The following is a 24,787-nucleotide window of genomic DNA, read 5'->3' on the forward strand; positions in this document are numbered from 1 at the left end:
GCCTGGATTGGTTTCCCACAGGCGCTGTAACAAAGTACCACAAACTGGGGGGCTTAAAACGACAGAAATGTAATCTCTCACAGCTCTGGAGTCCAGAAATCCAAAATCAAGGCGTTGGCAGGGCCACACGTGTTTTGGAGGCTCCATTCTTTGCTGCTTCCAGCTCGTGGTAGCTCTCGGCATTCCTTGACTGAATCTCGCCAGTCTCTCTCCGTGGTCACATTGTCTCCCGCTTTTCCGCCTTCCCTTCTTCTGTTTCTTCTAAGGACACTTGTTATCAGGATTAGGGCCCACCCAAGCAATGCGGGATGATCTCATCTTCAGATCCTTAAACACACCTACAGAGACCCCTTTGTAAGATCCCCTTCACAGACTTCAGAAATTTGGACATGGACATACCTTTTTGGGGGGGGTCACCATTCAACCCACTCTGCCATCCTAGGCTTAGGGACTCCAACATCATATACCAAATACTCAAAATTCTGTGTTATTTTCACTTCTGTACTAACTCAGGTGAGGAGGTTTCCTGTTCTGTCATGGGTCTCAATTACAGGAGGTATTAGAGTCCTTGCTAAACTTCCTAAATACAGGAAAAATCCCATCCCTTCCAAAACCTTTGCCCTACAATAGGTGAAGAATAATGACCCCTAGTGTGTGTGGAGTGCTTACTACATAGAGGCCTGTACTGAGGCCTTTACGCACACTGACTTAATCCCCCGAAAATTTTAAGGAACTTAGTGCTATCACATTTTACCAAGGAGGAAACTGAAATTTAGCAATAGGAAGCAATTTGCCTAAGATTTCTTAAAAAGAAATTGGCAGGGACGATTCAAATCTCGCGGCTTTGAAAGCAGAGCTTCCTCTCCACCCAGCCATCTTCCCTTCCTGAGGGAGTTGGGCACCTGTTGAGTTGTGTTTACTTATGCTCAGCACACAGCAACCCTTGACATTTTACAGTTGCATTGATAAAATGTACTTTAAAAATAATAAAACGATCCAGAAAACATGTTGGATTCTAATGCATTAAACATTTTGACTCCTTTAGTACTTACGGGACCCCTCCTGAACCCTGACCCCTGATGACCCATCACTGCAATTGGTGGCGACACCACCCTTCCAGGGGAAGAGGAGATGAAATCCAATGCAGATATGCAGGGCTGTCCCTGCCTATAATATACCCTGGGGATTATGCAGACTGAGCCTTACACAGAGGTCTTTGGCCAAAGCAAGGAGCTGGGCAGGACAGGGGGGCTGCCGGAATCCTGCTAAGTCATGTGCCTTGACATCGATCAGGTCTGCCCAGAGGATGGGCAGCCCCTTTAAAGTTCCTACAAAGCACCATAAGGGCCAGCAGCAGCCTTGTTCAAGTGTTTTGAAACCTATCTGTAACATAACTGTAATTGGGGATAAAACAGTCAAAGTATGTTTATTGTTAGCTGATAATCTTGTCTCTCTATTAGCTTTAATGAACTTTAATATTTTGGACCCTCACCACCACCCCCAACTCCCACCCCCTGCTTTGTTGCTGACCCAGTGACTGCCGCTGCCCATGGGAAGCAGCCTTCCTGCCTGCATCCCCATCACCCTCATTCTTCCTCTGCATCATGGGAAGAAGCATTAAGGGAGTTGCTGGTTAAAGAAGCATTAAGGGAGTTGAGGGCTATTCCCATCAGGTGAACTTAAATACACCTGATGGGAATAATTTAGCAATTAGTAATTGCCACACAAGATGAGGAGTTGAACGGAAAAGCGTGATCAGTGTCCTTGTGTTTTATCTGAGGGGGAGTAGCTGACAGTGTCTGAAGCAAGGACAGCAAAAGGTTAAAATCTGATATGACGGATGCTAGGTAGATGGTGAGCTTTGGTGAGCATATACGGTCACCCCTCCATATCTGCAGATGTCGAACCCACAGATGCAGAGGGCCGACTGTACTACAGCATTTTATATGAGAGACTTGAGCACTCGCGGATGTTTAGTACTCGTGGGGGGTCATGGAACCAATCCCCTGCAGATACCAAGGGACAACCGTATGCACCATCGATGCTGTTACCTACTGGAGACAGGCCTCTGCTGCAACAGGGCTTAGCTGTCTTTAAGCTTTTTTGTTCTCCCAGGTTGGGCTCATCATAAACAGCACATCCTGACTGATGGGAAATCATTTTTGCTTTTTTTCCCCAAATCCACGGTTCGGTCAAAATACTTGAGGCGGAGGGCAGTTGGGTTGGCTTCTTAGAATGCTTTTGAGGGTGTCTTTACTCTCAGGGTGCTTTTCTCAACTACCATGCTCCCCTGCCCGTCTTCTATACCCCTTCCTTTTGAGTTTGTAAGATGCTCGCCTTTGGTTCTTTCAAAAGCTGTTCTATTTGTGAAATTAAAATTAAGATTTGTAAAATTCTCACACCTAACTGTGGATCTCAGAACAGATTTCTTAGCACTTCTGCCATGATGAGAGACAGACAAAGAGCTCCCCAGAAAAAGAAAAATCGGAACAAGAGTTCATTAATTACAAGTACTCTCAAAAGTAAAGTTGAACGAGGAATAAGGTCTGAGGACCTAATATGTATATAACATGGTGACTGTAATTCGTAATACTGGATGTAAAATAGAAAAAAACAAAAGTGAAGTCCAGCAGATCTGCCTCTCCCTGTGACTCATCCCATCCCTGTCCCAGACCCCTTCCCAGCAGCTGGGCTCCTAAACGAGACACAGTATTTACATGTTGCATCTGGGGCTCTTTTTTTTTTTTTGTCTTGAAAGGTGACACAACTGGCGAGCTACTTTGAGCCCTTGATCTTAGCTGCAGTGGGTGTCACCTCCAAGATTCTGGACCATCAACAGCAGATGACAGTGCTGGACCAGACCAAGACGCTCGCAGAGTCTGCCCTACAGATGTTGTACGCAGCCAAGGAAGGCGGAGGAAACCCCAAGGTACAGCTCAGGATGCTAGGGGCTCACTTAGGACACTGAGAAGCCAGCACACGTTCCTCTGTATCACGTCCCTCCAGGGAGGGCACCTCCAGTTTTTGGATGGTGGCATTTGATTTTCCATTTAAAGGTGGGAAATAATCTTCTCTTGGCCTTCCCGGGGATCTTTAAGGGGAAAACCAAGAAATGCACACAATTAAGGCTAATTTAGAAATTTGTTTTTTTTTTCCGTGACAGTGTGTGTAGGTGAGCATCCTTGGGAAAGAAACATGTATTGTGTGGTTATTACAGGAATAAAAACCATAATACCTGCCTGGCACCTGTTCAGTGTTGACACAAAGCAAACCTCTATTGTTTTCCACTAAGTGTCGTTTCTGTTCCTGGTACTTAAGTTCAAAGAGAAACATGGTCAAGGTCACCCATGGCATGTGTTGCTATTGCCTTGGGGACAGTAGTTTAATATGAAAATCTCCCTTACCAGTTTACAGGTGGAACATTTCTTCAGCCTGATGTGTCACCCAGGTACTTTTAAGTGGCCAAAGATGGTGACAACATGTCCTTTTCTCTCGAGGTCAGAGAAATTATCAGGGATTGTTTTACTTGTGAAACCAGCATGCACCTTAAGTTTCCTCAGGGTTCTGGAACCTGGAGAGGGGGCTGGAGGCTTCTACCACCACTTGTATCTTCTAGGAGCTGCCTCCACACGATCATGTGATCTTAATGGGTCTTCACCTAAGCAGCTTAACTTGAGAGAGCACTACTGGAAAGATTTGTGTAGCATACTGACCTACGAGCTACAAGGATCCATTTTATATATATATATATATATATATAGGGGGGGTTGTTTGTTTGTTTTTTGCGGTACGTGGGCCTCTCACTGTTGCGGCCTCTCCCGTTGCGGAGCACAGGCTCCGGACACGCAGACTCAGCGGCCATGGCTCACGGGCCCAGCCGCTCCACGGCATGTGGGATCTTCCCGGACCGGGGCACAAACCCGTGTCCCCTGCATCGGCAGGCAGACTCTCAACCACTGCGCCACCAGGGAAGCCCCTGTGGGGTTTTTTTTAGTGTGATTTGTTGTATGTCTAAGATCTTCAAATCAGTCACGTGGTATAGTAGAGAAGACTCTAGACTGACTCAGATGGCAAAATGGTGATCTCAGAGCTAACAGCTATTGCATGGCGACTCTGTGTCATTTATTACATCTTACATCCTCATCTTATGTAATCTTCATAGAAACTCTGTGACATGGGAAGGTTCCCACTGCACATGTGCAGAAGCTGAGGCTTCCCTGCCGAGTTGTCCGAGATCACAGGCGAGGTGCACGTGGGGTCATGTGGAAAGGCAGGCCAGCTCAGCCCGGAGCAAGGCCTGGGCGGGGTCAAGGAAGGAGGCAGGGAAGAGGGAGCAGCATCTGCAAAGCACAGAGAAGGTTATAAAAGGATTGTGATCTCTTTAGAAAATAGCACTCTAGTCTGGTGTGTACGGAACGTGCCGAGTGTGGGGACAATGGGACAGGAGGGAAGACTGGGCTGTATCGTGACAGGCCTCCTCCTGGAGGAGCCCCAGGGGCTGGGGCTTTTTAGTGAGCAGTGGAAAATGGCACAGCCCATCCGTAGTCTAGAAATGCCATTCTGGAAGCAGCATGAATAATGTCTTGGACTTGCATTCTCTGTGTTCAGTTTTTCACTCATATATCTGGCAACTCGTAAGAGATTAATTCTGGGGATGCTAAAAACTTTGAGAGCCAGCCTTGGCCCTCAAGTTGTTCCGAGTTTTCTGGCAAAAAAATGAGTCTGGTTGCAGAAGTGGTGGACAGAGCAAGAAGAAGGACACCCTTTGGCTGTGACAGGTTAGTGATGGATGCCCCAGAGTGGGGGCCCCCGCCCCCTTTGCTCCCTCCCTAAACTGGAGCAGCTGGGACTCGCCTTCCAGACCCAGTTCTAGGTTATCTTTTCTCCAGGGCTGTTTACTGCCACATCTCTACGCCTAACCTGAGGGGGTTTCATTCTCAGCAGAAGAACTCAAATTAGTAGGTTTCTGGATGTTTAAGAGATTAAGACATCTGTTTGGACTGCTAGTTCAGAGCTCCTCGTGGAATTCTGTTGTATGCCAAGGAACCTCACCGTTGGGAGCATTTGTAGTTGGCACTGTAAGCTTTATAATGACATCCTTTGCTTGGAAGTGTGGGCTGGAGAACAGTGTGGAGTAGTTCTCAGTGAAAGACCTGAAGCACCAAGTGATGAACTAAGACACGTGATGAGTGACAGCGACGCAGGAGTTTAAATGGATCCTGTCACTGGTAGCAGGTACCTGTGCTGTCTGCAGACTCTGACAGGCTTGTCACAGGGTGCCTGGGACACTACAAGTTGGCTTGAAGGCCCTTTCCTAAGAGGCCTAGTGCAGAGACTTAATCCCCTTGGGTGCTGTTCTTTGGGCAGATGTTTACTAAGTGTTACTTGCTACGTGTTAGGTGATGTATAAAACGTATGTGTTAGATGTCGTAGTCCTTGTTTGCATGTGGTCTAAATGTGATTAAATGGTTTTCAGTGTCTTTTGTTTGGTGAGAAATAGGATAAGCTTCGGGGGCCAACATATCTGGATTTCAAATCCCAGCTCAGCCTTTTGCTGGCAAATAACTTCATTTGTTTCCTCATCTAAACAATAAGGTTGGTAATGAATACTTCCGGAGTAGTTGTAGAGATTATATGAGATAATGTGCCTGACGTCATGGGTGTTCCAAAAAAAAAAAATTAGAAAGTAACAGTCCCAGAGCCTGGTGTTAATGGATCACATGAGTACAAGACATTTGCTCTGTGACCTCACCCTCATCCCATTGAGCCCCCTTCTACACTCATTCTGTACCTCCAGAGCTTCCCCCACCCACTCACCTCTCTCCCACTCACCCCTCCCCCACTCAGTTCCCTCCTCCATCCTCCTTGAAGGGGCCTCTCCAGCGTCTGCCTGTAACACTCCAGCAAATATGCCACCCTGTCCATTGTTGGGCAGTTCTAATTATTAGCTGTTTTTTCCCCTCTCCTGAAGTTGAGATCTGCCCCCTGTAGCCTTCTCCCATTTTCCAAACTCCTGTGATGTCTATGCCTGCTTTACTGGGCTTTGTAGTTGAAGCACTATAATAAAGAAATAAGGCTCCCTTGGAAGTAGACTTCAGACACGTTTCCAAAAAAGAACAGAGTCTGATTTCTCTCCTTTGCTGCTCTGTGAGGAGCAGTAACAAGGATCCCTTCCAGATTCTAAAATAATGACCTCATTGTTGAGCCTGCTGACTCCACTTGCCAGATTGCTCTTGGTTGGTTAAGGCTGCCTTCATTGAGAGCCTACTGTGTCTTTTGGGGTCTGAAGCTAGTGTGCTCAGGCAACCCATGTGTGGGATCTGGCCTCAGTGGTGTGATCCAGATGAGGTTTGCCATTGGAGTTAGAGGACACGGCTCTGGGTGAGGCTTGGAGTCATTGGAGGAGGCCTCACAGCCTCTGAGCTGACCCTTTAAGGAGCTGTAAAAACTTAAACATGTGGAGTGAAGGAGAAGCAGGCCTTCTAAAGAATTCCTCACCACGAGCAAATGGGAAGGGGATTCACTTCTGGGACAGCCAAGAGCAAGGATGTGTTTTTGTAGGTTTTGATGCTCTGGTGTGGAGAAAGTGTCCTTTACGTTTTCCAAGGAGTTTCAGAGAACCGTTTTGTGATTTACTTCTGCCACCCCCAGAATTGGCTTCTGCTACCTTCCTAAGCCTGCATGGGAGAGCAGATGCTTGGCAGGCCGCTCTCACTTCTCCCCGCAAATGTGTACTTTGTTTAATAGGAAGGTACAGAGTTGCTAACGTTTTTGTGCCACCAATAGTTGCCTCATTCTAAGAGAGATTTACAGAAATGCACACCTGACATTTTACCTTTTTTTTTTTTTACATTTTATCTGTTTTATAAATGAGAACATATTTGTGTGAGATGCTCTCTCTGGAGGGTTATGTACAGGAGATGTCACTTTTCAGGCTTCCATCAAAATAAAGCAATCTGCACATGTAGTGTTTTACCTTCTCTGTGCCATGAAATCAGCCATTAACCTAAATTACCAGTTCACTCCATCACATCCCTGAGAGAGAGCTTTGCATCCTGACACGGTTGCCTCAGGATAACCATCACATATTTCACATCTCATCAGATGTTGTATTTGGAGGACTCTTCTTGATTCCTGTGGCTTTTTAATTCTGCCAGCTGAGCCAGTTCCCATGGCTCACGTAGCTTCTTCTTGGAATTCTTCTCTTTTATTTAATCACTCAAAAGAGTTATCATTTACCATCTCTCACTGGCTTCCTTACCTTCTCATCTACCAAAGTAAAGGTGCAATTCCTTGGGCCTTTTAGAGGGGTCATCTTCCTCTGAGGAGCATCAGGGCAGCCATGGCCACAGCACGGGGGCATCCGGTACCGGATGCAATGCACTTCTGACACAAAATACCCCGCCTTATTTCAGATTTCCCAGGTAAGGACACGGTCCCCTACTAGACTGCTCTTATTATAAATGATAAGATGCCTACAACCATCTCATCTCATCAGAATTCCACTGCATAGCATTGTTATAATTATTCCCAGTTTGCTTAGGAACCCACGCCCAGGACCACTTAGCTACTTAGCAGTGGAGACAGAATTCGACCCCAGCTTTTTCTGACCCCAGGACCTTCACTGTTTGCTCCTTCATCTTGCTACCACTCACGGTGTTTTTTAGGGAGCCTGGCACCACCATTCTTTCATCCTTTCATTCACTCACTTGCCAGGGCCTGCTCTGGGCTCCATACATGTTGTTAAAGCATCTCTGAGGACTGTCTAGGGGAACTCATGAGCACTCAGGCTTTGCCTGCAGAGTGTCTATCCCTGGAGAACTTCCATCATTCGTCCCTCCAAACTCATTTAAATGTAATTTGTGACATAGTTCCAAAGCCCATGTAGCCTTCTGCAGATTTCTGCCTCCTGTATGTATCCCTATTTCCATAATCCAGTTGTATTTATAGAAAGGGAATTATAGTGTATTGGGCAACTTTGAAGAGAAGCGCATTTGTTGTGAACACGTGTTTTTCTTTATATACTTATTTTTCTATTAAATCTGTCAACTTGTATATTAGGGAATCTGTGGCATTCTCTTTCTACCACCCTGAACGTAGTAACGTAAAATTAGTCACGTCATAAGACGCTGGTTGAAATTGCAGGGTTGTTTTTCCTTTTGTTTGCAAAAAGAGATCTCTTTCTTTTTGTCTTTCTGATTTTTATTTATTTTGCAAACAAATGTACAAACATAATAAAGGAAAGGAAAAAGTAGAGAATACATTTGTTGTGCTCCATAATGGGGATGTAGGTTTATATTCTGCTTTTTAAGGTTATCTGTAAAAGAAGTGAAGTGATTCTTAAGAGATTGAGCACCGTTGCCTTCTGCTTATGGAAACATCTTCCAGTTATCTTCTCCCCCCTGTCCCCCACCTCAGGCACAGCACACCCACGACGCCATCACGGAGGCCGCCCAGCTCATGAAGGAGGCCGTGGACGACATCATGGTGACGCTGAATGAAGCTGCCAGTGAAGTGGGGCTGGTGGGAGGCATGGTCGACGCCATCGCAGAAGCCATGAGCAAGGTGGGCCTGGGCCCCCAGACGCTTTCCTGCACTCCTTGGCCCCATTTCCTCCAAGGTTCCCCTCTAACTCGGTCCCAGGGGCTTTTCTCTAAGGAGCTGTCAGAGGAGCCCTCTGATCCAGGCTGACACTAGCAAGCCTCCTCTTTTCTTGAGGTGTCTGCTTATCGTATGTCCAGCATATTCTTCATTCTTTATTATTCATTCATTACTCTTGTAAGCCGGTCGCACCCTTCCTTCCACATTTACACGGGGGGAAAAAGAGATGGAGAAGGCATCCTTGGTCCCCTCACTTATAAAATGGAGGTAATTATTTACCTCCCCTGTATACCTCGTAGGGTTGTCGTGGGGAGCAAACTCCAAAATGAAATAACGAAGTGATTCCCAAGTGCTGGTCTTCAGAATGGCTCCTTTGGAATCCTTGGGAGCATTTTAGAATGCACATTCCTAGGCCCTACCCCCGCCCTGATCACTTGGAATCTCTATGGTGTGAAGCCTAGTAATTTCAAAATCTCCCCATGGTTCTGGTATCTAGCCAGATGCAGGGACCACTGAAATGGTTAAGTGTAAAAGCCCTCAGAGACCAGTTGTAGACAACAGACATAGATGACAGGGGTATCATTTCTCCTCCAGTGACCCATCAGTTGAGTTGGGTCAGTAGGGAAGGATGACTGGACAGTATCTCCTGCTCTTTTGAAGGATCCCCAAGGAATCCTTCACTAATCATGTCTGTTTGATGCTCCTCAGAATTAACAACTCCTCGTCAATGTCTAATTGCCATCCTCTGATAGCATAGCTAAGGACTGTAGACTTCCTCTGTGTTTGGAAATGTCCATTGTCAGATTGTGAATACACTAATGTGGTTTTTCAGGATAATAAGTGGTCTTTAATTGCTAATTTAGAGAAGATTGGTTGGTTCGTATCTCCAGGAAGAGATGATAGCCTGAAACTGTAATTAGGATAATTCCCATTAAACATTATGCAAACATTATCAGACTGATAATGTCCCAAGCTAGGCTGGGATGCTGGGGACCCCTTAGAGACCCCAGGCTTGCCTTGTCAAAGCACTCCAGTAATTTCTGCTGTGGGCTTCTCACGCTTCAAATCTGGACAGTCTGGGAGAACACGAGTAAATGGCCCTCTTCCTCAAGGCCCTTGGATAAGTCTCAGTGGGTTTGTTTGGTTTTCAGGACATCGGAACACCAGAGCTTTGAAATTAAGCCATGTATATATCAAGGATATTAAATAATGGAGCTCAAGGTTTCTCAGTACAAATGAGAGCTTCAGATGATAATCTTTTTCTTCTTAGGAGGTATTTTTCACAGTCACTCTAATGATAGGGAAGAGTTCCATAAATCCCTGGAAGATGGAAGTCTTTTTTTGATAGCCTTTTAGCCTTGCATATTGCGATGAATCTTTAATAAGGAAAGTGGCTCTTGTACTGTCTGATTTCAGGGGTGTAACATCTTCTCTCTCAGCCCAGGACATGCCTGATTCTTTTGGAAGGGCTGGGAAATAGGTCTGGTGTTACCTGATAGCAATAATTAGGAGCCACTAACAACATGAACCCCAGAGGCCGGGAGCAAAGGGGTTTTTCCCCTCAGTTCTGCAAAGTAGATAATTGGGGTTTCATTGATACCGCTAAACTCCTACATACCCTGACCTGACACCCTGGGTACTGCACGATGCCTCTTTCCCATTGTCTCCTTTCTAAGCCCACCCCAGCCTGCCCGTCACTAGAGACTTTGTATTAAGTGATATCTCAGGTCCTTTGAGCCCCTAAGCAGCAACGCATTGTAAATATGTCATTTTCTATCTGAGTTTTGGTTATTTGCTTAAAACACTGATATACTCTTAGAATCATTGTCTAAAGTTCCAAAAGGCAGTGACTGGCAGAAAAACTTCAAGTGTACCCAAAGCTGATTCTAAGTTCGGTGCAATTCTTGCCACTTTTGGAGCTTCTGCTCTGGAGTGTCTCCTTGAAATTCTCTCTCTGTATCTAAGCACCAGAAGGTTTGGGAATTCGTAGGTTACCATGAACTAATCAGCTTTCTGGATAACCTTGGGCAAATCACTCAAGTTTTCTAAATCTTTTTTTCCCCGTTCACTGAGGTTAGTCTCAGTCTTCGGGATTTTATGACTAAGTCCCTTTTCTTTGTTTGCTTTTGTGTGTGTATGTTGGCGGGGGGGGGGGGGGTTGTTTTTTCTTTTTGGCCAAGGAAGGTAATTAAAGAAAGAAAACAAAAACCCTGATATCTACATCAGTAGTATTTCATAAAATAAAGGACATGTTAACACCAAAAAAAGTAGGAAGGCTATAATCTCAGAATAAAGGAAAGTTCTTTCAACTAAGTAAATTTGAAATCCTAAAAAAAAAGTCACTACTTTGTTCTTACTTCTCTCATTCTCTTCACACTGGAAGGTTCATCATGGTGACCAGTGGCCACTGTGTTCTAAGCTGCCCTCTAGTCCAACATCCTGGCATGTTTGCAGTTACACCACATCTCATATGAAGGCTCCCAGCACATGGCCCGACCCTTACAATATGCCCAGTTAATTTATACTGAGTGTATGAGTCCACAGCTCAGTCCTCATTTGACCAGCGGGCCCCCAAAGTGTGACGGAGCTACTTGGCAGTGTCGAACTCCCTGATAAAGAAACATAAAAAAATCTACCCTGGAGGCTGTATTGTTGGTTTGGTAGACATTACATCCTGGCCTGTGCAACCACGTTACATACTAGGTTACAGTGATGCATTCATTCAACTCGCATATGTAGCTTGGATCTTCTCACGACAGGTAGCTCTCATTGACCACTCCACCTAATCTTTTCCTAATTAACTTCTGGTCCCTAATGTCTTCCCAGACTACAGACTCTCTGGCAGAGAGCTGCCAGGGAGATCTTCTCAGATAGAGCATTGCCTACTGCAGATCCCACCATTTTCTTCATGATTGCAAGGTTCTTCATCAAACAGATCCAGCCTGATTCCCACCCCTTCCACAGCCCCCTCGTGTTCACTGCACTCACTCTTCCTGTAGCCCTTTCTGTTCACCTCGTCTCCTCACCTAGAATATCGTTCAGCCACCAGCGGTGACAGTCACAACGATGGTGGTGGTGAGGATGGGTGGCCTTCTTCTTCATCATAATCATCACTGACATTATCATCTTTCTCACCATCATGATCTTCATCATCATGGTTATCCTCTCCTCTCGCTTCATGTAGACGAGGTATCGTCTCAGTTGATCTTTTACTACCACCTTCTGATGCTTGGACGTTTCCAGTGAAGGTCCTGAGAACCAGTCTGAGCCTCAAGCTGGGTATTTACTCACGAGTCCTAGAACCAGGTCTCAAATTCAAGTCTTCTGAGCCAATAAATCCCCAGCCCTTCAAGGGACTGTCCCACTTCTCCACCTATCCCGCTCCACAGTGATCTCACCCTTCTCTCAGTTCCTGTGGTACTAGAGTCAGATGAACAAGTCATTCCTGATGTTTCCAATTCCTTCTCTTCCCCAGCTTAGGTCAGAAGTGAGTGTTCAGGGTAGAGACATGCATGGGCTATACCATTCTTAGGGAAGCCCTTCATGATGGAGGTTCTGCGGCCTCCCCCAGCTCTTTGTCTGCCCTTCTGACCTCCCTGCACGTTCTGGCTCACACCCACCTCCACGTGCTTGAGCGCTGTTCCCTCTCCTTGGGACTCCTTCCCCACCTTTTGTGTGTGGCACACTGCTTACCTGGTAAGACTTGGCTGAAACATCATTTCTCTGGACAGCCTGCCACTCCCTTCAGACACACTGGGGGTCCTCTCCTTGCCTGTGTACCCAGTGCCTCTAATGAGGTCCTTATCACAGAAGTTGGGGGGTTCTGTTGACTCTGGACCCAAGAAACTCTGAAGGCCTCTCCATTTTCCCAAGTTCCTGATTCTAAAAAATAAAGCCCACACTTGAACAGGCCTCTGATGACCTTTGGGTTCTTTTCCTCCCCCCCGTAGCTGGATGAAGGCACTCCTCCAGAACCAAAGGGGACGTTTGTCGACTATCAGACGACAGTGGTTAAATACTCCAAAGCCATTGCGGTAACAGCTCAGGAAATGGTAAGAAGAAAGTGGGCTCGCCCTGCACCCCACTGTTGGTTGCCCTTTTAGCCACCACACCACTGAGTCTTCAAATCTGGCGTCTGTGCTGGAGAGAGATTAGTCCTCTGTGTTTCTAGTTCCTCCTGGGCCTCAGCTTTGTCCTGATCTGTGGTCTTTCTGGCTGCCTGTGGTCTAGAAGCCCCAGGCCGCTGGACTTCTCATCTCACGAAGAAGCTCCAAAAGGGAATTAAAAATGACTGAGAGTTGGGCATGAGGACAGGGGAGCAAAGGAAAGAGAGAAAATTAGAATCAAGGAGGAAATGAGAAGGAAATTGCGAGTTATAGAGAAAGAAAAAAAAATGCTATTTATCTCACAGAGGACTTGAAATGTTTTTATGGATTAAAGTTACAGTACAAGAGAAGACATTTGGGGACAGAACCAAGGCTGTCCAATGGAATCAAGTTATAATCCTTGGACAGTGCTGAACAGTACGACATTGCCAGTCTTTCAGGCAAAATGAAACAGTGGTTATGTAAAAAAAGTTTTCTCCTGACAACAGAAGGCATGTAACTTTTGGAGGTGACTTTTTTTTTTTTGCTAAAATGTAATGCAGTCAGAATTGTATTATATGGCTGTTTAGATATAAATGGCATTGAGAGACAGCGAATGCTATCTTGATAGGTTAAAAAGTTGTACAAAAAAAGAAAAACGTTGTCCTCAAAGAATTAATATAAGTACCTAGTAAGAAAGTTCTGAACTTCTGAAAGCTCAGGTGTCACAGGATAAAATTGAAAGATGCCTCTTTGATGCTACCACCTAAGCCTGAGTTGGAGGGACCAGACTGCGCCACTGCGTGGTTCCTGCCCCATCAGGCCGGGCACCTCTCTGGATGGTTTTGTCATGTAGTCATGTGTCCACTAGAGGCTGAGCTTGGACCACAAAGCCTTCCCTGGCGGCGGCTGCTGCTCATTCTTAGAAACTCTGCGGTTGAGCCAGACTCCCTGTTGTTGAGAAGGACTTGGGCTGGGGAGGGAGGAAGGAACAGTGCCCATCTCAGCGACTGGGAGAAGGCTGGAATCGGCCTCAGGCTGGCCCTGCTCAGGAGAGCTCAGGGGCGTCCCAGCTAGCCCGGCAGCCCGACGGTACTGATTTCTCCAAGCAGGGAGCACAGTGCAGCAGGGTTGAAAATGTCTCCAGTGGCCTCAGGGGGTTCTGGAATATCTCCTGAGCCAGGTTCTCAGCCGGCCTGTCTTGACCCTGGGTGTCCATGCACTTGAGGAGCCCAGCCTGGGGCTGCGTTGCTGCTCCTGGGCTGGCTGGCCAGGGCCCAGAGGGGGTGAGTGTTCCCCCCACCGCACTGGGCGGCCCCCAGGGTTGTTGTGCTCCTTGTGGCAGGGTCGCATGCAGCAGCTGTTAGCACAGCCTTGTTCTCTCGGGGTGTGGCATGCATTCCTTGGGAACCCACACCTCGGCCCGAAAGCCTGTGACATTTCCTGGTAAACATGCCTTAGACGGGCCCACATTCCCACCCTCAATGGATGTGGAGTCATTTAACAGGTTTTTGTTTTTTTTTTTAAAGTCCTTTAAAACCAAGAACTTTAGATGCCACAAAGAGAGAGGGAAGTATCGTCATCCAGAGCGAGAGAACAGGTGGGGCAGAGGGAAGCCTTGGACCCAAGAGGGACATGGATACCTTTCTGGGTGGTGGGTTACAACCGCCCTTGTGAGTTCTAAGAGGCATTTTTGTCAGAGGAGGAAAAACTAGACATGAGGGTATTAGCTAGGTAGGGTAAGTGGAGGTAAGGTTTTCTATCACATAGGAGGAAAATACAGAATATCTTGAGAGTAGAAAGGCAGAACTTGACCATTTAGGCTACAGTATTCTCTTCACTGAATCTGTGGCTGAAACGTTGTCATTCTTTGGCACAATGTTATTACACAGCTGAATTCTGTGAGTTTCTTCCACCGAAACGTTAGGCTTACCCATCTCTTCAGTCACTGTTTCCTGATGATCCTGTCCTTGTGCCCTCTCTCGGCGGTGTGGGACCTGCTCCTGAGTCCCCAGAGACCCGATCAGCCCGGGAGCAACGTGTGACCAGGGCTGCACCCTGCACGGGGCTGGGTCCCCTTGTGGTGTCTCTGGGGGGCTCCCCGGTAACCCCACGGGGCAGGGCTGGTGGAGGCTGCTGCTCTCACCTCCCAGAGAGCGGACCCTGAGGCCCGGCCTCCACGCTGCACGGCCTGAACCTGAGCATGTTGCCTTGACCTGGCCGGGAGCCGCTGGCCTGTCATGCGGGCTGCAGCATGGGCTTCGCTTGAACTGCCCTCTCCAGCGTCCAGCCCCACACGCAAGCCACAAGCTTAAAAGTGAATGAGACCCTTTGGCTCCCAGTGGTATTAACACGTGGTTCTCATGCTTTTCTCTGTGTGTCCCTGTGTGTTTGTGTCTTGCTTGTTTTCTTTTTCCAGATGACTAAGTCGGTTACTAACCCGGAGGAATTGGGAGGACTGGCTTCACAAATGACCAGTGACTATGGGCACCTGGCTCTCCAGGGCCAGATGGCAGCAGCCACGGCGGAACCAGAGGAGGTCTGCCACCTTAAGTCCCTGTTTTAAGAAGCAAACCCACACTGGTGCCTGCTCCCGGGGGGACTCTTCTCTGTAGCTTAGCTCCACTCCGGAAGACCCCAGCCCAATAGCCAGAGGCAGGTGTAGTTCCCTCTCCTCTTGCTGCCCACCTGCCTGGGTTCACAGCCAGCAGCTGCATCCTGTGCTCCAGGCTCTCTGTCCTTCCTGAGGCCTCCTGGCGCAGATCTGGGGCCATCTGGGGAGGTGGGCTTTCAGGACTCTGGGTCTCCATGCCCCAGCCCCATCGCCTGATGCCAAGGGTGGAACCTACACTGCCATCCTCCTCTTACTTCCTACTCCTGCTTCGCAGCCCCCCTCGATTACTTGTATGTTTCCCAAAGGCTGACAGAAGTATTAGAAGAGCCAAGTATGGGATTCAGCTGCCCCTCCCTTGAGAAAGGGCTGTGTAGCCAGCCTGCTTTCATGAAACAAAGTCTTGCCCAAATATCGTTGGCAGCCTCTTAAGAACGGGCCCAGATCCCTGCCCCCATCCCCCCTGTGGACTCCTTGTCCTTACCTACCTGCCTTCCCTAAACTCACTTTTCTTAATGCCCAACACAGACTCACCTCAGAATGCCTGCCCCCGTAGGAGTCTTAAAACGACAAAAGTTTGACTCCAGAAGCCACTTACTAAGAGGTCCCATATCTAATACCTCTGAGAAATCGAGTGGTCCATTGGCAAGCATGCAGGGTGGGTAGAGCTCTGGGGTGCCCGACTACACCTGTATCAGTGTTAACACACGGAAGGGGCCCGGGCCTGAGCTACTGCATGGCTCCCTAGAGAAAGAAAGCCCAGCCTGCAGTAAAGAGTAATGGAGTGAATTGCAGGGACCCTGGGAAAACAAGGTAACTACATCTGTGAAGTTCGGCAAGCTGTTTATGGAGGGCGAACCCTGTTCATGACATGTCGAAACGAACCAGGCTGTCAAGGCAGAAGGTCGGAGCTGGTCTTCCCTTCTCCTTGCGGTGATGGACAGTGTCCCCAAGTTACTCAGTGCTGTTTCTCCTGGGGGTCAGGTCTAAGCATGTCTTCACCGAGACTCCCAGCAGAACTGCAGAAATGAAGACCCAGAACAAAATCACTTTCTAACGTATGTCATAACAATGCATGTAAATGGGAGTAGCATATGTATGTACTGGCATACATATATATCCAGCATGGGATGACTTCAGTTTCTAACAGTGCCTGCATTTTGAGATTTTATTGAGGATTGGGTATTTAGGCTGCAGCATGAATAATTCTATTTGCCATGAGTCTGTCAAGTCATTACCAGGAAAGAAAAATTATCAGAGACCCGCATACGGTTCTGTGGATTTCTTTACACAGGCCCATCATTTTTTTTTTTTTTAAAACAGACTCCCTCTTTTAGTAAGATCATCTGGACTCATAATTCGTTTGGTTAACATGTAATTTTGAATGTCAGAAACAAGCATAAGGGACCTTCTGTTACAGTAAGGGAAAGTTTGGTTGGACAAAAGGAAGAAGTGTTTGGCTTTTCCAGAGGATTGAAAACTAAAAGAGACTGTGATTGTGGGGGAGGTTTGGATCTCTGTCTCCAGAAATCTTTTAAGGTGGAATTTACATGCCTCTTCCTTGGTGAGTTTCACCGCCGGCCTGCCTGCCTTACAGTGATTTGTGGAGCCCTTTCCACATCTGAGTTCTGATGAGCTACCCCACCCTCTGGGTGAAACAAGCAATTTTCTAATTGCGACCCAGACCACTGAAGCCACATACAAAAGAAAGCCAAAGCAGCCGGGAAAGAAAACGCATTGCTGAAAGCACAATAGCAAGTTACTCTAGGTACTGGCCCTGCCCTTGTAGCAGCTGTGTTTCCGTTAAGGTTTCCCCTTTTCATGGTTACATCTTGAGATGTGTTTTACATTCCAGACACACAAGCAGTGTGACCTGGAGTGAAAAGGAGCAGAAAGAATATAAAATTACCAGTGGCTTGCAAAGGAAAATTCTTTGTGTGTGTTTGCCAGACAGATATTTGGGGGAAAACTGAGAAGGTTAGGAGATCCCTGAAGCAATGTAGTTTTTTTATTCCAAGGCTGTGGAATTGTTTGTATACCCAAGAGGGCCCTACATCACAGCATGTGAAAATATTTATATCCAGGGCAAGTAAAAAGCCTCCCCCTTCACTGCGGTCCTGCAGTCTGCTGTGCCAAGTCAGCATTTTGGTCTTCTCCAGGATGTGACAATGACAGGAAAAGTCCTAGCTCTGCCCTCTGCACATCAAGCTGGAGCTTTCTCTGCTTGTTTTTCCATGGAAATTCAAACTTTTGCTAACGTCCCTGTGATAACTTCTTTCCCCAGAAAAGTTAAAACCCTCCAACGTTTGCAATTTATGACGAGTTTCCTCTTTAAAAAAAAAAGAAAAAGACAAAAAAAAGTAGATACCGTGAGCCACAGGCTTCTAAATGTAAATGCCGGAGAAAAGGTTTAGTGACGATGGTGCCGTCTCTGAGGACACGTTGCCATAAGCACGTATAATACTGCGTATTAAAAGCTGGCAGGAACGTTTGTTAGGAGCCTGCGGTGAGAAGCACAGCCTCTCCCCGCAGATGAGATGGCTGTCTGCTCTAGACTTTTATCTGAAACTTTCCACTCCAAGGCATGCTTTCTGTAGGTGGGAGAGTGACGTCCTGCTTCTGCTCTACACACTGGTTTTTCCTGCCATATTTTCTAAGGAGAAACTGTGGTTTGTCAGATAACATCCATTCTTGCCTTTCCAACTTCCACAAGCTCTCCCAGGCAAATTATACTTGACCTGGTTTCAGATGTAATTGATCTTAAAACCTGAGAATAATCTGTACGTTTTGTTTAGTTCTAGGCAGTACAGATGATGGATCAGTGTTTCTTAGACCCCCCTCCAATTCAAATGAGAGCCAGAACTTCATGAAGGCCAGGCTTCTAATTTCCCTCAAGGCACAAAACCAGGAGACAATCTTCTCCATTTTACTTTTATTTGGGCAGGAAGGGGGAATTGAGGGTTTTTCTTGAGGTTCAAGTATTGCTTTACTCAAGTTGCCAATTTCAGACTCCAAGTTTTATGTCTTGGAGCAACATTCCTTTATAATAAATACTGGTGGGAAGTTGGATCATTCGGGGGTGGGGGGTTGGGGGCTGGTCATGTTTGCTGAGAAGTTTAGTGTTGCTTTGAGAAGCTTAGCATTTTTAAAGCCCTTATCTGAAACAGCCTTAAAAATGCATTCCCTTCTAGGATGTTCCTCCAGCAGTACAAAATGTTCTATGAAATTGCAGTAACGTAGAGTATGTTGATTCTGGGGTCCTTCACTTAAGTGCCCTAGCTAACCCGTGTGCCGGTGGAAAAGGGTAGGAATACACGAGCTGTTCATCCAGTCGATACGGGGCGCAGATACTATGCTGGGCGCTGGCCCGTATGCCCCACAACTGCAAGTGTGTGAGGCGAGGGTCATTCATCCTTCCCCATTTCACAGATAAGCAAACCAAGGAGACTCTGGGAGCTCTGTGAAATCGCCCAGGACCACACAGCTACAACAGTTAGTGTTGAAGCCCCCTTTTAAATAACTTTTTGGAATAAGTGAACGTTTCAAGTAAGTAAATAAAAAGGTAACAGGTCGATATGTAGAAAAGTCAGGATTCAAACCCAGGTTTGTCGGGCATCACAATCCTTGCTCTTTGCCCTGCACCAAGATGCTTCTTTTCGCAATAGTGAGCATTCATGTGTCACTTTGTACTTGCTGAGACTCTGCACGTGTACCTTCCATTTGGTCGTCCACAGCCCTGGGAAGTGGGCAGGGCAGGTTTCTGTGTCGCAGGTGAGGAAACCAAGTCCCCGTGAGGCTAGTGTGCTCACCCAGAGTCTGGTGGCCAGGAGAGGGCAGAGCTAGAAGCAAGGCCTGTGGTCCTTTCTGCTGCCCGGGTGGGTGATGGGTTGAGAGCAGGGGTGGGGCTGGCATCCTGCCATCCCTTCCTGTTACATTCAGCCCTCTGAGCCTGTGAAAATAAGCGAGTGAAGCTTATTTCAAAACTAGTCCTTCATAATACGGTATCTCTCCTGCATGCGTCCGTATAGGATCACGCGGCCACATCTGCCAGAGGTTTGTGTAGCCAAGCCTCGGGGGGTTCTCCCGGCATGTGCGAGGCAACTGTGTGACCTGGCACAGACTGAGACTCCAGGACCAAGCCCTGGGTTGACTGAGAACTCCAAAGCTTTTGCAACTGTTGCATTTGTTTGTTTTCATCCCTTTGCTTTCTGGTGCTGGTCTCCCTCGGGCTTCCTAACTGGAATTTCATCCCTGATGACCACCGTGCCAGCTCCACGGTTGCATTTACAGGATCCCTTGCTACATGCATGATGTCATCTCCAAGAAGGAGGCTGAGCGTCAGGAGGCTGGGCTGTGTTTTTTATAGCGGAGCCTTTTGAGGGGCTGAGGGCGCATGAGAGTGCGGCGGGGTTGTCTTCCCACTGTTTATCACATCTGTCCATAGGTTTCAGGTTTGCGACAGCTTGGGAGCGGGTGCCTTCTCCCCCTACCCCCGGGGTGATTGGGGAGTGATTTAGGTGGCCTGTGGTTGTCCTAGTGCCCTGTTCTGCAAAGAGAAAGCTCAGGCTCAGCTCTGTGCAGGGGGCAGGAAGGGTGCAGGGAGAAGACTCTTCCAGAACCTGGCGCAGGTCCGTTCTTTTCTGGCACAGTGGTTTCATACCCCCGGCCCAGCGAGGTGCTCTGGAAGTTCTGCGTCTGTTCGACTCAAGTTTCCCTTTTTAAACATAATGTCATTATTTATATAAAAACCGTTAGGAAAAGCAGCATGGGCTCTTGAACGTATTCTAGGCCAAAATGGTAACCCACTGGGGGCCACCCGTACCTTACCCTGGGCCGGTGGGTGGTTCTGTGCAGGCCTCAGGCTGGTGGAGCATCTGCCTTGCCTCCTGTGGTCGAGGAACTGTGAGAACACTCTTCCCTTTTGCTTTATACAAGGAACAGGATTCTCCACCCTGTGCAGCCAAGGCAAAATGCAGAAATGAGCTGGTGGCCGAGGCTGTAACTGGCCTTCATAACCCTGTCTTCGGATCACCGAGCCTCATTGTTGACTTTTTGGGTCAAGGATATAAATTTTAACTCATAAAGGAAGAGTATAGTAATAACAAATTACTTCCATTTTATATGTTGAGGTTCCATGAGCGATGTTATTGGGGGGTGGGAAAGGGTTCTGTTGCTAAGTGGAAAAAAAATCAAATCAGAAAAACACTGATCTGATTGGAATTGACATATATACACTAGTATGTATAAAATAGATAACTAATAAGAACCTGCTGTATAAAAAAATAAAATAAAATTCAAAAAAAACCACTGATCTAATGGATAGAGCACCATGCTTGGGGTGAAAGATTTGAATTCTCCTCTGGCTTTGCTAGGAACTGGCTGTGTGATCTTGGGCTAATCACATCACTTCTCTGGGCCTCAGTCTCTTCATCTGTAAAATGGGGAGGCTGAACTCATAAGGTCTCTTTTATTTGAAAGTATGTGAATGTTTCTTCCTCCATTTCCCCCTTCCTTGACTTCCCCGTTGGCATCTTATCCTGTAGAGACCTGTGCTCATCCTTGACAGCAGAGCTCTTGCCTTTGTATTAGCTCTGACCCTTGAGTACGTAGGGTTACACTGTATGGGTCTGAAAAGCCTTGAGAGCCTGGTTGAGTTTAAAACTTCACTGGGGCATCCCCCTGCTTCAGCTTCACCTTGTGTTTAAACCAGTAAACACGCCCAGCAAAGAGATATACTTAAATGGCCTTGCCACTGCGTGGGCTGAATTCAAGCCTCTCTAGTTCTCAGTGGCGGTCTTGATGCTGTGCTAGTCCAGATCTGTTTTCAGCGCTGTCGGGTTGCATGATCCTGGCATGATGCCCGTGTCGTACTCCATGTGGAGATGGTCAGCAAGAAGCCCTGCCTGACTGCGAAGCTTTTGTAGTACCTGCTCATGTACGAATAGAAGACACCCCAAAGAGCAGAAGCTCAGCTTTCTGGGTCAGGAGAACGTTTTACCAAATGGACTTAAACATCCTTCGGGCCTTAAAGGGTTACGGGAATAACCTTTTTCCCTGAAAGCAGTGTGTGTTTCAATAATAGAGTGAGCATTTGCAGCCCTCTCACACCTGGAATCGCCTTCCCTTAAACTCTGACTCTTGGGATGAGGTTGGAAGATAGCATCCAGGTGGCCCGAATTCCCAGGTTTTATTCACAAATCCTGGGCTCTTTTAGTAACTCTTCTTGAGAGACGCTGGAAGGATCAGCACACAGCTTCTAGCTACTGTGGATTCTTGAAAATAATGCTTAGCTTAGAGGTGTTTTGTTCCGTGTTTAGTTGCTTACCTGGGTTGTGTTGATCAGACCAAAATGAAAACTGATGTGAAACAAAGCCAGAAGAATGCAAGCTTTGGGCGGTGGAGGTGGAATTGACTACACCACAGAGATACCTGGCACCTTATCCATAGTGGAACTTATTTGGCTTCTTTTAGGCAAAGTACCTTTTATAATCACACAACGCAGGGGTCATTAAAAGAATGCATGCCTGCTAAGCCGGCAGCTCTAAACATGTAACTTTTTAAGGAAACCTCAACCTGGCTTGCTAGAAAGGGAACCTGGGCCCAGCATGGTTACTCTCCCTCTGTGGTACAGCTGAGGAAGGGGGCATTCTGGTTGGTAAACCTGGCAATTTTGCAAGAATCTGAACACTTTAAAATATGCTTTATACTAAAGCTATATATTCTGAACTTCTAATTACCCCCTAGGGCTTTTGTGAGAAATCAATGAAATTAAATGCATTACCTGCCTCGAAGAGGCCCTGACACACGGTAGGGGCACAATGGTTGAATGAATAATGAAACACTGGTTGAATGAATAATCCCGCAGAGTTCATCTAATTAACATTCTTACCTAGTGGCTCAGGATACAGGTAGAGAAATGCACCAGAAAAGGTAACAAATATTATTAAGCTTGCTTACTGGGGGCTGCGGGTATCTTACAGTCTCTAAAGCAGGAAGCAAAATCAACCAAATTCCATAGTTCACCAAACACAGCCTCCTAATAGCAGTGGAATTTTCCCAGCCAGGCTCCCCTAGGATGTAAGAGAAATTTTCCACGTAGGGAAGACCTCGATGGCAGGGCCATCATGCTTCCCCCTCCCCACCCCGGGCCTGCCTCCACAGATCGGCTTCCAGATTCGCACTCGGGTGCAGGACCTGGGCCACGGCTGCATCTTCCTGGTGCAGAAGGCGGGGGCCCTCCAGGTGTGCCCCACGGACAGCTACACCAAAAGGGAGCTGATCGAGTGTGCCCGCGCGGTCACAGAGAAGGTAAGGAGCAGCCCTCAGGGCAGGCGGGACCCGCCGAGACCAGGGACAGACCAGGAAACTAAGCCAAACACCAGCCAGCTGGGTCAGATCTGATCATCTTCCCTCCCACCCAGGGTCTCCCCGGGGCCGGGGCACATCAGGCAGCTGGGGGTGATCTGTGGTCCTGAGAAACTGAGAACGTGAGAGGGACAGTCCCACAGAGGTCAGGGCCCTGGCGGTCAACTTGGAAGGCTCTCCTGTGGACAGGCTGGCCAGGTGGTGTCCCAAGTCACAGCCAGTGCCAGGAGCCGCTCCCTGCAGCCCCTTTGCACACTTTTGCCGCCAGGCTCCCTTCTCAGAGAGGCTCCCAGGTGCTGGGGGTGAGTAAGAAGGACCCACAGCTCCTCTTTATTTCCAGATGAGACAGTGCAGTGAGGAGGGTTAGCACCCTCGAAGTCACATGGCACCGTGGTGGGAGAGCAGGCACTGGCAGGAAGTTTTCTGACTCTGTCGGCAGCTGTCTGTAGAGAGAATCACATAGCGTGGTGCATCGGACTCTAGGGTCTCAGCTAAGCTACTTCACCCTGCCAAGCCTCAACTTCCCCATCAGTAAAGGGAGGATGAAGACATAGAATACCTGGCCTACGGGGTGTGTGGATTACATGCAGCTACATGGGTCAAAGAGCCTGGCACAGTACCAGGTGCACTGTTCAACGTTTAGTCAATTCTAGGCGCTGTTCCCTGTCTCTGTCCTCCAACACTCTCTTCTCCCTGGAAGTTTTCCATGGTTCATAGCGCCCCGTTCTGAACATCCCTTCGTTCCCAGTAGTTCCTTGACTCTCCCGCGGTTTGCTGATGGTTTTGCTTGGCTTATTTCTCAGAGTCATTTTTCAGGGCAGCTGCTGTGCAGGCCGTTTGAGGTGCCGGTGGCAGCATCCGTGCTTTGCTGGTGTTTCCCTCTCCTTCAGTTGGGTCGCAGGACAGCTGTGCACCATTGAGAAGCTTGGCAGCAGGACTTGAGGGGTGGGAGGGGGACCATCCCCTGGAAACTGCCGGGACAGAGGCTGCTCTGTACGAGGCCCCTCGCCACAGCCGGACATCAATCTTCCGCAGCCCACAGGACTGTCCAGGCCTCCCTGGCCTCCCCAGGATGAGGAAATAAATCTCTCAGCTCGAGGAAGGCCCTCTCCCTCCTTTGAAAGCCCTTCCTTGTTGTTGAAGTTACTCGTGCCAAGTTCCCCCGTAGGAAACCTTGGAACAGGAACACGAGGGAGGAAAGGAGGGGGTCCAAGCTGCGTGGTGCTAGTGAGCGTGGCGAAGCAGCCTGGTCTTCCTGAGCTGGCCTCCGTCTTACTGCTCCTCCAGCAGAGGATCCCTGACCCAGGACACCAGGAAGAGGGGTCAGAGGCAGGGGGTCGGCTTGGGCAGAGCACCTAGCCTTTTGGGCAGTTTCCTGCTACATCCGTCTGCCCTGCTCATCTCCTGCCCTCCCATCTCCACCTGCCGTCTTTCTTACCTGTCTAGGTGTGTCTGTGTGATTGTCTCCAGCCAGGAGGGCAGACCCAAAAGGGCAAGAGAGGGGGTGGGTGAGGAAGGAAGGAGGGGGCTTGTGTGGCAGGAACGCAGGGGGAGGCCTGGGAGATGGGATCCAGTTGTGAAGGGAGCTCAGCTCCTCTCCACAGCAGGGGGACAGCTGTCCCCACGGTTGTGGTGGGTCCAGCTTGCCTTGTAGGAAGGTGTCTTTAGGGACATGAGGGTGCACTGGAGGGGTGACAGGTGCCAGCAGAGGGTTTCTGGCATGGAAGGCACTGGAGTGAACGCCTTAGCCAACCTGCTGGTGGCAGGTGATGGTGCGAGGGAGTGGTAGGTGGAGAGTTAACACGAGGGGGTCCTCTCGGGTCCACTATGAAGAACTAGACAAGAGGCAGCCAAGGGAAGGAGTGACAAGTGTTAGCAGAGGGCTGTTCCACAGTAAACCTGATCAGAGGGGACAGAAACAGCCACACCTTTTACGGGAGCCCAACCCTTATCCCTCTCTGTGATTTCAGAAACATCAAGTAGAGTAGCATGTACCCTCTAGTAAACCCTTATTACCTGCCTAGTCATTTACATGTATTTTTCCACCACTTACTCCTCCCATCAACCGTGACTGGCAAGAAGTAATAGCCCCCTTTTCCAGATGAGGAAACAGACTCGGAGAGCT

General features: G+C 48.0%; 1 protein-coding gene across 7 annotated transcripts in view; it reads left to right on the plus strand.

Annotated features, from left to right (window-relative positions):
• Positions 1 to 24,787, plus strand: part of TLN2 (talin 2) — a 448,850-nt gene that overhangs the window by 374,839 nt on the left and 49,224 nt on the right. For 5 of the 7 annotated variants that reach the window (XM_060151222.1, XM_060151243.1, XM_060151236.1 and 2 more), the window contains 5 exons: positions 2,759 to 2,929; positions 8,419 to 8,565; positions 12,552 to 12,653; positions 15,106 to 15,225; positions 22,459 to 22,605. In XM_060151222.1, coding sequence (XP_060007205.1) covers positions 2,759 to 2,929; positions 8,419 to 8,565; positions 12,552 to 12,653; positions 15,106 to 15,225; positions 22,459 to 22,605 — 687 coding nt within the window. The remainder of the gene's footprint in view (positions 1 to 2,758; positions 2,930 to 8,418; positions 8,566 to 12,551; positions 12,654 to 15,105; positions 15,226 to 22,458; positions 22,606 to 24,787) is intronic. The other 2 variants (XM_060151260.1, XM_060151268.1) reach the window with 1 other exon arrangement.

The sequence above is a fragment of the Lagenorhynchus albirostris genome, chromosome 1 (assembly GCF_949774975.1).
Source record: "Lagenorhynchus albirostris chromosome 1, mLagAlb1.1, whole genome shotgun sequence".
NCBI lineage: Eukaryota > Metazoa > Chordata > Mammalia > Artiodactyla > Delphinidae > Lagenorhynchus > Lagenorhynchus albirostris.